At 38.0% G+C, this 12342-nt stretch overlaps 1 protein-coding gene across 3 annotated transcripts in view; it reads right to left on the bottom strand.

Moving 5' to 3' along the window:
* LOC148107839 (uncharacterized) overlaps positions 1-12342 on the bottom strand; it is a 190460-nt gene that overhangs the window by 132769 nt on the left and 45349 nt on the right. The window contains exon 2 of one of the 3 annotated variants that reach the window (XM_087855353.1): positions 1053-10630. The exons of the other annotated variants lie outside the window; for them this stretch is intronic. Within the exon in view, the coding sequence (XP_087711479.1) occupies positions 10626-10630 (5 nt within the window). The 3' untranslated portion in view covers positions 1053-10625. Of the gene's footprint in view, positions 1-1052; positions 10631-12342 lie in introns of those variants that run through there. 3 annotated transcript variants of the gene reach the window in all.

Here is a 12342-nt window from a genome sequence, read left to right as displayed (position 1 = left end):
TAAAAACTGAGTAAAGGTAAAATTTTTTTTTTAATTTAAAGTAAATCTTACTAAGTATTTCCTAAAAAATAAAACTATTCACAATTATAGGGTTCATTGTCTTGTTGCCAATCTAAAGGACAGATATATATCATTGCATGTGCATTGTTTCTATAGCTATACGCAAATTTAAGAGTGATATGAACTCCTTAATATTGCAAAATATTCCTTGGTTTCCATGTACAATGGTTGTAAATACTGTATTAGATTGTAAGTAATCATAAATTGGAACACAAACAGAAGCAAAAAATTGGACATTCAGCACTACTGTGAAACTCTACTTACGTATGCAAGAACTGTTTGCATTAATGCTATCTTAGAAAAATAATTTGATAGATTAATTAATTTGTCTTTTCTCTTAAGCAAGCTTCCTGCCTCTCAAATCATTCTTGCCCTCCAAAACAATATGTTCTTAACAGCAGCAGTGGCACAAGCTATGTATCTTCACAGCATGAAAGCTATAATCTTATTCCAGGGACAGAAGGCAAATGATTAAAAAAAAATTCTGTAGGACCTACGGTTATTCACAAGTGTCTGGCATATGAATACCTCTTGCACCAACCTAAGGGTGTCTGTAAATTTTCTTTCACTGGGTATTAGAGTCCTGCTGAATAGAATAATAATCTTTTTTAACCAGGTCTGCCCTCACATTAAAGACCTTCTAGAATTCCTAAAACCTACCGACCCAATGACAGAGGCACCTCTGATCATTTGGGGAATCACATAGACTTCCACTGATTCCCTAAACATTCCCACTTGGTCTTATAGTCTGCCTTGAAAGGTGCTGTCCTCAGGAGTGAGTGAAGTTAGAGCTAAGAACTATTAAAATTTAGGGGCACCAGGGTGGCTCAATCGGTTGAGCATTTGACTCTTGGTTTCGGCTGAGTCATGATCTCAGGCTTATGGGATCGGGACCCAAGTTGGGCTCCATGCTCAGTGTGGAGTCTGCTTGAGATTCTTTCTCCCCCCTCCTCCCACTCCTCCTCCTCCTCTCCCTCTGTCTCTTGCTCTCAAATTAATTAATTAAATAAATAAATCTTAATAAAATACAATTTAGACACTAACATTGATGTGGCTTCATTTAAACTTAAGCTAGTAAGGCAAAGTAATTAAGTTACACCTCTAAGAATGTCAGAAATAGTTATCAACACTTTTGCACAACAAATGACCTATTGGTGATCAAGGCATCCTTTCCTATGACCAAGCAGAGCTTCGTTTTCAGTGGGATTACAAAGTACCAATAATTCAGGGGCACCTGGGTGGTGTCGTTGGTTAAGTGCCTGATTATTGGTTTTGGCTCAGGTCTGATCTCAGGATCATGGGATCATCGAGCCCCACAGCCAGCTTCCTGCTCAGCATGGAGTCTGCTGAAGTTTCTCCCTCTCTCTTTGCCCTGCCTCCCCCCACTGCACTCTTTCTCTAATTAATAAATAAGTCTTAAAAAAAAAACCCTAAAATACCAATGATCATTAATCATTATTATTATCGTTTCACTAGGTTGTGTCTGTTGACTACCACGAAGTCCTGTAGACCCAAGAAGGTGAGAACGTGGAGTACATATGCCACAACTCCCCTCATGGAAAGACTGACAAGCTAGTCAGTCCCAGCACACCTTCCTGCTCAGCAGCATGGGTCCTCCTGTTCTCAGACCCACATTCCAGGTAGCCACGACTAGGTGAGCTGAGTAGAACATGAGATGAAATTTGTCACCCCTCATGTAGATAAAGATTAATGAGCTATTAATGAGGCACTAATGTAAATAAAGGAGATTTTTATGTTTATTTATTAAGTCTTGAACACCTCTACAAGGAATGCTACCTCAGGTCCAGGCATTCTGGAATCACTACAATGTGAATAAAGAACAACAGCACCAATGGCTTTATTCTCTGGCAGAAAGAGAACTGCAGTTTATCTGATGGGTATGAATTTAGTTAACCAGTCCACTCTAGAAATCTATTTCAGAAAGATTATTTACATCAAAATTACTGAGATAACACGTGCTCCTGTTCCAAGTAAAATGGTGTAACATGCCCCACCCTATCACTCACACTGACTGTCATTATAAAATATGTACAGAATGTGTGGAACAGCTATTTGAGGACTGTGAAAAGGGAACAGTAGCAGGTGGACTGAGGAAGAAGAGCAGTATTTAAAGTACCATGGAGGGGCGCCTGGGTGGCACAGCGGTTAAGCGTCTGCCTTCGGCTCAGGGCGTGATCCCGGCGATCTGGGATCGAGCCCCACATCAGGCTCTTCTGCTATGAGCCTGCTCCTTCTTCTCCCACTCCCCCTGCTTGTGTTCCCTCTCCCGCTGGCTGTCTCTCTCTGTCAAATAAATAAATAAAATCTTTAAAAAAATAAAATAAAATAAAAATAAAGTACCATGGAACCTTGAGGCAGTTTACTTTTTATTCCCCCTTTGGTCTATCCCCAATCTAACCCAACAGAATCTTAAACATGGAACCCAGCAATGATGTGGATAGTGAGAGCTCCACAAGACACTCTCTGGGTCTGACTCTGTGAGCTGGAACAGGGCTTCTTCATGCTGCATGGGGAAAGGGGCTGTACAGGCAGAGGTGTGGGGGTAAGAATCCCTTATTTGGTTTTTTTGTTTGTTTGTTTCTTTTCTCATCCTCTAGTGTCTCCCAACTCCCAAGCAATCCTGCAGCAACAATGGTGACAATAGGGCCCACAGGATTAAATCTTAAAGGAAAAGGAAATTTTCTCCTTGATTGGAAGTCCTAACGGGGTAGGACAAGTCCCCATTTCTCTCTGTCTTCCTGTTGTTTGACCCTGAACAGTGGGTGTAGCTATGGAAAGCGTACAGCTTGAGTAAGGTAAAGCCCAGATTTCTGGCTAGACGACAGAGAAGGGAAGCCCAGAGAAACAGAAAGGACTGGAGAGATCACTGAGAGAGAGGAGTTCAGGAAAGCACCCCATAAGGTTGCGAGGTGTGCATTCATGGGTCAGATACTAAATAACATATCAAAGATATTAAGAATTGAATTACAGGGGCGCCTGGGTGGCACAGCGGTTAAGCGTCTGCCTTCGGCTCAGGGCGTGATCCTGCCGTTATGGGATCGAGCCCCACATCAGGCTCCTCCGCTATGAGCCTGCTTCTTCCTCTCCCACTACCCCTGCTTGTGTTCCCTCTCTCGCTGGCTGTCTCTATCTCTGTCAAATAAATAAATAAAATCTTTAAAAAAAAAAAAGAATTGAATTACAGGATAGATCACTGCCAAGATTCTAACCAGGTGTTAGGCGGTGTGCATACAGGAGACAGATGAGAATAATATCACTAAAGCTTTGAAAATATAAGTGACACTGACACTACAACTCACAGAAAGCTGATTAGAACATGTAGCCTGAATCCAACTGGGTCAATTACCTGCTAAAACATGGGATATAAACAAAAACCCAAGTTCCATGTCATATTTTAAATGCCTGAGATACAACTCAAAATCACTTGCCATCCCAAGAGCCAGGAAAATTACATCAATGTCTGTCTGGATGACATCAATATTAAAACGATCACAAAAAGACTTTAAAGTAGGTTTTATAAAAATTCTCTAAGAATTAAAGGTAAAAGCCCTTGAAATAACTGGAAGAACAGAAAATATCAGCAATAAATGTAGGATATAAAGGGTGAAATGAGAATTTTAGAATACTAAATACAGTAATGAACTAGAAACTCATTCAGTGATCTCAATAGCAGAATGGACATTACAGAGGAAATAGTGAGCTTGAAGATAGATGAATAGAAATTAGGTGAGCGAAACACAGGGAGAAAAAAAAAAGGAGTGTGTGCCCTCTTTCTCTCTCTCAAAAAAAAAAAAAAGCTGTGTCGAAATACATATCAAATATACTACTGACAAATTTAAATGTGATATTAAAGATGTTCAAATTGAAAGAAAAAGAAAGGGGATATAGAAAAATGAAACAGAAAGGAAAAAAACAGGAAATCTAATCCTGAATAAAAGAAGTCAGTCTCAAATTTTACACTTTAGACAATTACATTTTTATGACATTCTTGAGCTAACAAAGCTGCAGTGCCAGAGAACACCTCAGTCATCATCTGGAATTAAAGTTGGCAGGAAAATAAAAAGTTGGTAAATAAAAAGCGATAGCACAAGGCACGAGGACCTTCGGGGAGGGGGTGGAATTTCCCTGTATCCTGATAGTGGTTGTAGTTATACAAATCTCCACCCTCCCCACTTGTGTATATAGTGAAATTTCTAGAACTGTATGACCAAAACAGATCACTTTTACTGTGCATAAATTTCTAAAAACAAAACTTAAAACCATTGGAAAAGGAGATAATATAATCTATAGTAATGTATTGAAAGTACATCTGTTTAGAGAAGGGAATTTTTTGTTCCTAATTTGTGAATCATTCCACAGAGATGTTGCCTAACTACTGTGAATGCCTTCAGGACTTAAATCTTCTTTTAAATGTTAAAATTAACATAAAAATAACAATAACATTAACAATATGAATAAAAATTGTGATAACATTCAGGTGCAAAGACCAGCATTTCATGAGTTTCTTACTTACTGATGTGAAAGCCAAGATTATTTCTGTATATTCACTGCCTTCTTCAAACTTAGAAGTTTTTCGAAAGCACTATTCCTAATTTAGAAAAAAAAAATATGGCAAAAGACAGAAAGAACCATGGAGGCATTCAAACTCTTTGATGCTGTAATTCCACTCATAGGACTTATTCATAAGATGCTATAGGAGGAATGTTTGTGTTCCCTCCCCAAATTTATATGTTGAAATCAAATCCCCAAGTGATGGTATTCCAAGATGGGACCTTTTGGGGGGTAATTGGTCCTGAGGGTGGAGTTGTCATGAATGGGATTAGTGTCCTTATAACAGAGATCCCAGAGAGCTCTCTTCACTCCCTTCTGCCAAGTGAGGACACAGCAACAAGGTGGCCGCTTACCAGCCAAGAAGCAGGTCCTCAGCCAACACTAACTCTGCCAGTTCCTTGATCTTGGACTTCCCAGCCTCCATAACTATAAGAAATAAATTTCTGTTGTTTATAAGCTTCCCAGTTTATGGTATTCTGTTAAAGCAGAATAAAAGCTTATGGGAATAAAATAACATGAAGCATTAAAAAAAAAAGTACAAGTATTTCATTTCTCAATGACTTCTAAAGGTATAAACTGCAAAATTTAATTAATTAACTAATTAATTAATTAATAGATGGAAGGGAGGAAGGGGGGAGTGAGGGAGGGATGAACTAAAACTAAAAGCCATATAAATGTCTGATAATAAAGAGTTGATATGCTAAATCAACAGAGTATAATATAACATAATCATTCATAATTATGAAGTCTCTTAAGACCCAGGAGAAAGTATAATAAAATTTCAAAATCAGAAATGCCGTAGACATGATGACTGCAACTATTTAAAATATGCATATGTATGTGGATTGGAAATCAACTTTCTTCTACAAAAGTGAGAATGTCATCAGGAGAGCAAAATTATGGAAGCTTTTTTCTTCTTTTCAAAAACATTATTCAATTTGCTATATTTCTATTTTCAATGATAAAAGAAAGCACTTCAATTTAGAGCATATATGGCTGACTAATTTGTAAACTTGCATACACTAAGTTATTTTCTATCTTGAAAACCGTGGTCATTACAATAGTTTTCTTTAAAATAAATTCTTAAAAATGAGTGCCTTAATAGGATATCAACAGGCAAAACAGTCATTTTTAGTAAAAACTTAAATAATGTAATTTATACATAACTGACTTAGTTTAAAAAACATTTGCCCGTGATAGGATACAGTCAATAGCATGTCTGACAGCACAATCAAGTAGTCAGTAAAAGACTAGCTGGCCTGAGTAAATAAATGAATGAATGAATAAAATTCAATTTTAGCTACTTTTATTCAAGCTCAATCTCAATATACTATAAACTGAAAGAAAAATGAAAGAGTATGCATTTCCAGAGCTTTGTGAAGTGGCTTTTGTACATGTGGAAGTAGAAAGTGATATATAAAGGGTAGCCGAACTTTGAGATATAAAAAGATTAAAACATAGAGCAGACGAGACTGCAATTAAATATATGTGTGTATTCATGAAGACAGAACATGAGAACCCAATGGAGACTCAGAATCCTCTCTAAATACCCATTTATACTCAATTTCTCTCTCTCTCATTATGTTTCAATCATGTGTATTGCTAGAAGTTATATTAGTCACGCAGACCAAAAAATGGTAAAGTTTTAACAGAAATTGTAGGCCTAAAATGGAAACAGCCTCACAGTCTGAGCCTGATTATATGCTTCCTGGTGACACATGTGAACACTGGGTCACTTTCACTCACCCAGAATACACCCCCTGTAGTTGAGGCAGCTGAAACGAAGGAGGGTAAGTATCGTCCACTTGTGTGCGTTTTGGCCCCTCACAGGAGACAGAAAGGAAATGATTAATTTTTGAGTGCCCATTGTGAGCTTTCTGTCTCGAATACATGATACCAATTTTTCTAAACCACCACTCTGAGGTAAGTACGAAATTCTCCACTTCTCAGATGAGGATAGCAAGGCTCTGTTCCCGACATTTCCCAAGTTCGCTTGCTCATAAGGGAATAAAACTGGCTCACTCCCTCCTAATTATTTCACTTTTCTCTCCCTCTCTCTCTCTGTCTCTGTCTCTCTCTCCCTCTTTGTTCTCCTGCCTTACATGAAAACAATGAAAAGATGAAAAACTGAATCCATTTAAAGGAATAAAATAATATTGTCATTCAAGCATTCAATTGCCATTAGGCAGTTGTTACTAGAATCCCAGTAAATACCAGAATGTGATACCGGAGTTTCTATTGGGCAAAACCCAAAAGGCAGCCTTACGTTACAGCTTTGGTAAACAACGGAATCAAGATGGCGTGGAGCCATAGCATAGACGTTCACAATGTAGTCACTGCAGAGAAAGCATATCCAACTGTGGAACACACTCATGTTTGGAGACAGAAGGCAACATGAAAGGTATAAACTATACTTAAAGTCAAAGAGAATCACTTCTATCCCCACATTCTTGGCAGCAGCCTGAATACTTGTCTTGGCTGCACACAGTTGAGACTTCCTAGCAGGTGCAGCATAGACCTGCTTTCCTTACCTGTTCACTATTAAACTAAAATGTAAATAAAGCTTGGAGAAATAATTTTAAATACACTAATGATCAAAATATTCTAATCATTTATTTTATTCTTAATATATTGTTTGGGAAATGGTGCTTCTGTTACAAGCTCAGGTCAATAACATGTCATAATTAAATTATGTACTTTTATATCTAATTAATTAAAACCAAAGCACTCAAATGACCATACAGTCCAATGGGTTTTAGTCCCTCATTTTATTACATACCACAGTGGCCAGGTACATAACACGTGGATATCCAAAAGAGCAACCCTCAAATCAATGGCCAATGTTAGATTTTTTTTTAGATTTTTGTCTCTCAGTCCCCATATGCCCGAGGATTATGTCTCTGTTCACTTTCTTATCAAGGATCTAACTGTTTCTTGGATATTTTTAACTTTGTTTTGGTAAATTCTACAGTTATTACCATTTTATTCACTCATAAAGGGGTACATATCAATGAAATTTCCAAAATATGCTTGTGAACAAAGACTTTTACTGTAGTCATCTTTTATCAATTGGGAGAGGGAGATAGCCTTCAACATCAAAAAAAATAATTTTTTTCATGTAAATTGTCAATTACATTGATATTTATCAATGAAATATTTCTTACAGTTAGTAGAAGTGACCATTTTGGGTGCACGATGTGACCTTTTAAAGTATGTGACTTTTTAAAGTAAAAAATAAGTGATCTTAAGAGACTCATGGAAATTTAAGAATTTATTTAGCTATAAATAACTGAAACCTTAACAAATAATTACTTAACATATCAGGTGTTTTATCTCGGACTTCCAGCCTCTAGAACTGTGAGAAAGACATTTTTGTCACAGTTACTTCTCACCGTTGTTTCTGAGCTACCCAATCTATGGTATTTTGCTATAACAGCCCAAATAGACTAAGAAAGTTGGTTCTGAGACGTTGGGGTGCTATTGTAACAAATACCTTGTACTTCTTATTTGAACTTCTCTGATAGATCAGCTCCTCTGGGTCAAAGAGTCCTTTTCCTGTTTCTGACCAGATATAGTGCTATTGGTTGTAATGAGCAGGGTTGTGTCCTTCAGGGACTGGAGTCAGGTGGGACGTCCATATTACCTAAGAGCTGGGAGTCTGAGCTGGAAGGCAGATCTGAAAGTCCTTTGAGAATTCCCGTTGGTTCAGTCCCCCTCCAAGAGTTGACCAGGGAGGGCGTGGTTTCAGGGAAGCTGATGACTTACATTACAGTCACCGCAACAAACAAGTCACCAAATTATCCCCCACACCCTCAAACTCAGGGGCAAGGTTCCCTCATAATCCATATAACAAGTTCCACGCACATCCATTAAGGACCATTTTAAAAACTGGAAAATGTTAAAAGCTTCAGGGACAGTGAAGCTGAATTCACTATAATTACATAACTTTTGAAACTTAGGTCCCTTTAGCAGGAACCTTGAAAATCTCCTTCATTGCGAACCTACAGCTAGATATACATGATATCCAGGAAGGAACACATTTTTCCCCAGCCTTAGGGACTATATGTTTGAATTCTCTTGGAAGCGCAGTTAAATTAGCTGGACTATTCTCCACGATAAAAATTCATTGGTTCACTATACAGCTAGACCCACTGCAGATCACTAAAATATGTGGAATAAAATGTACCCAATCTATGCAAAGGGTATAGGTTGGCCTGAAAAGCATCCATGCTGAAGGACGAGAGGGATATTTGCTCCAGTACCTATGACTTCCAGCTTTAATTATGTTATTACAAAAATTGTCTCTCCTGGGAGACTACTCAGATTTTTGTTCTGCAATTGCATCTGATACAATTATTTGCAAACTTTGAGAAGTAAATTAGCTTACTTTTCAATTTTTTCTACCTGGCTGATTTAGAGTTATAACTAATTGCAATGAAATGCAAGAAACTTTTTGCCAAGGCCAGCTCCACTGACAATAAAAAAATTCCTTTATTGTAGCCAAGGAGTGAGTTTTGCACTAATAACTGGCATGAAGTGGATTTTCATTAAGTGTGTATGGTGTGCATATGCACACATGCCTTCATTCAGTCTACTTTTTACCCATCTCCTTCTTGACTGCTGCCTTCAGAGACGGATTTGCATGAGCTACATCAACAGCTTTGGGTAGTTTCTGGCTTCCACGTGGATTTACCCAAAGGGTATCCCCCAGCAGTTGCCAAAGGACAGTAAAATCATGGCACTGATTCCATTAGCTATCTCCTTTCAAGTAAGTTGTGTCCCTTAATAAAAGAGCTTTTCTCCTACCACAATGAATAGCTTATTTGACTCTGTCCATGGTCCTGCAACAATTTCTCCCTACAATTTCTTCCAATTCTCCCTTTAGGCCCGGGTCAGGGAGATGGGAGATGGCCATACACTTTGTGCTCTTTATGATGCAGGAAGTCTGAAAGTTTCTTTCCTGCCACCTCAGTGAGGAAGGAGGAATAAAGGAAAAACAATGCCTTCCCCAACAAGTTTCCAGGTATCAGTAGGAAAAAGAATACAAGATGGCAACACCTAAGAATAAGGGAGTCCCTTCTTGCTGAAGGATTCATTACAGAAAGGAGATAAATGATTACCAAGGGAACTACCATGAAAACATTTACTCTGAGTAGGAGGTTGCCCATCACCAGATATCACAAAGGTTCTGGCTTTCAGACAAGCAGAAATTTCCCCACACAAAAGTTTCCAGTAGCTTCCTGTGATGCTAAACACTGACCACCCCAAAATAGGCTTCAATAAAATTTTACTCCTCTAAACTGAGCCTTTTATTGCTTCTTTGTTAATTAGATATCTTTTATAATCATGCACAGTGTTTGTTTCACTTCCATGCCTAATAGTTATACTCATCCCAGTGGATTCAGCTTCTTTGAATTCATATCTCACATAATTTAATACTGTAGAGATTTCCAAACTCACATTAAAAAAAATAAGTGTTCTTCAAATTGATTCCTGGGTAAAATCCAGGAAACCAACCAATATTTCATCATTGCAAGATGCAAGAACGACCTGATTCATCTATAGCAGTGGTTTTAAAACCAGGCACCTGAACTACCAGGATAGGCAATGCAATGAGATGGTTAAGAACATTCGATTCAGGGCCATCAGGCAGCTGCAGTCTTGACTTTGACAGTTACTGGACGTGTGACTCTTGGCAGGTTACTGACATTCAAGAAGCCCCAGTTTCATCACCCATATGCAAGCAAATCTGTATATGGAGACAATACCTACCCCACAGCGTCATTGGAAAAATGCAAGCAAACTGAGCACAGAACCTTGTACAGGGTAAAAGTTTGACAAATCCAAACTATTATCATCTGTAGGACATGCCTTAAAGGAGACCTGAGACTGAGTGAAATGAGGACTCCCTCCCATCTTACCTCCCAAAGCAGCTCTGCTCTTACTCGTTTTCCATTTTGGGCTTTCAATGAAGATTCTATTTGAAGAGAGATTTACACTATCAAAAAAAAGATGAAAATCAAGACTTTAAGAAAATAATAATAATCAACATTCTTTGAGTATTTATCACATCCTAGGCACTATTCTGAGTGCTTCCCATGCATTAATTAATTTAATTTTCACAGCAGACTCTGTGAGAGGAATAATTATCTACACGTCATAGATGAGCAAAAGGAGACAGAAAGAAGATAGGTAATTTGATCAAGTCTACCCAGTTAACAACCTGAAAAGTCAGGATTTGAAATCAGGAATACTAGACCAGCGCCAGAGACTGGATAATTAGCAGGCTCTACCCTGGCTTAGACTCAGAAGTACAGAAGTACACTTATGCTTTCTGAGTATCAGTCATTCTCCAAGTGCTTCTTTCTTCCTATGTTTTAAGGAGAACAACTACCTCATTCACTTCATTGCATAAAACAGGATATGGACTGGCAATGAAAGATTTGAGAAGTTAGCAATCCAGGAACAAACTATGGTACCCAAAAAGATTTCCAGCAGCCTACGTACATGTAAAATACTATAAACTATTCCAGTGAAAAGTCATAAACTTTACAGTCAGGTAGACTTGGTTCAAATCCAAGTTGTGGCCACAGTAGGGGCATATTCTCAATTAGAACCCTCAAAGTGACAAACACTCAGTTCTTTACTGGTGTTAGATTTTGACTGGAAAAAATACCAGATGCCTTACAAGCCAAAGTATAAACCATAAAAAGAAATGTCTACAGGCATGACAAAATGCCTCCCTAAATCACTGGTTTAGGAGATCCTTACCTAATGAGACAAATCCCATTTTCTTTTATAACAAGAGAAAATTTCAAATGCTTGTTTTCCTGGGCTTTCTTGCAGTTGAGGCTCAGGGACATAACCCATTCTCCTCCAATCACATATAAGCATCCTAGATTTTGAATCATGTATTAGCAGTGCAAAACCCTGTAACTCCATTGAGTCTATTCTGCAGAGGGTGCCATTGGCAGAAAGGTTCCACCACTGGTAAGCTACACTGCAGATCTAAAGACAGTGCCACGGAACAGTGTTGATGGTGTCTGCAGAGTGGGTGTGTGTGTTTTATGGTTGAAAGTAAAATAGATGTATAAATTAATATGATAAATACTATTTTAACAAACTGGAGAATCTATCCGAACTCATTACTGCATTAAGTATTTGAACATCTATTAAGTATTGTTTTGATAAATACAGCACTGTGTGAAGCTTGGGTCTCATTATATCAAAATTTTTGTGGAGATGGGATTTTACTTAAAGTAGAAATACAGAAAATATAATCTTCAGGCAGATGCAAAGGACAGACAAGAAGAATGATATCTGTACAATACTTTGCAGTTGTATTTTAACAAACACCTTCCTATAATCATCTTTTTAACTATGACCAAGTCAGTGCTGTGGTATCTAGACCAGTTCTTCCAGTGTCATTTGGGGAACTGTTATTGGCTACATAGTTTCTACCCTTGGTTTTGTACCATTTTCAGAGATTCTGACAGTTGCCAGTAAGCTCTCAATAAATCTTCTGCTTAGAGTAGTTAGTTACTACTGTTGCTTGTACTTAATAGTCCTGACTGATACAGTAGCTAATGCATAAATCCAGATGCTTCAGGAAGCCTTGACAAATGACTAGGAAATATATATATAATTTGTTTCCAGGTGAGTGTTTTTGCTCTGTCCTCTAGAGAGACTGGCCAACCCCTTACTGACATC

This window comes from Ursus americanus, chromosome 24 (genome assembly GCF_024610735.1).
Source record: "Ursus americanus isolate L20-20 chromosome 24, mUrsAme1.1.p, whole genome shotgun sequence".
Lineage (NCBI taxonomy): Eukaryota > Metazoa > Chordata > Mammalia > Carnivora > Ursidae > Ursus > Ursus americanus.
This window is presented reverse-complemented; position numbering and strand designations above follow the sequence as displayed.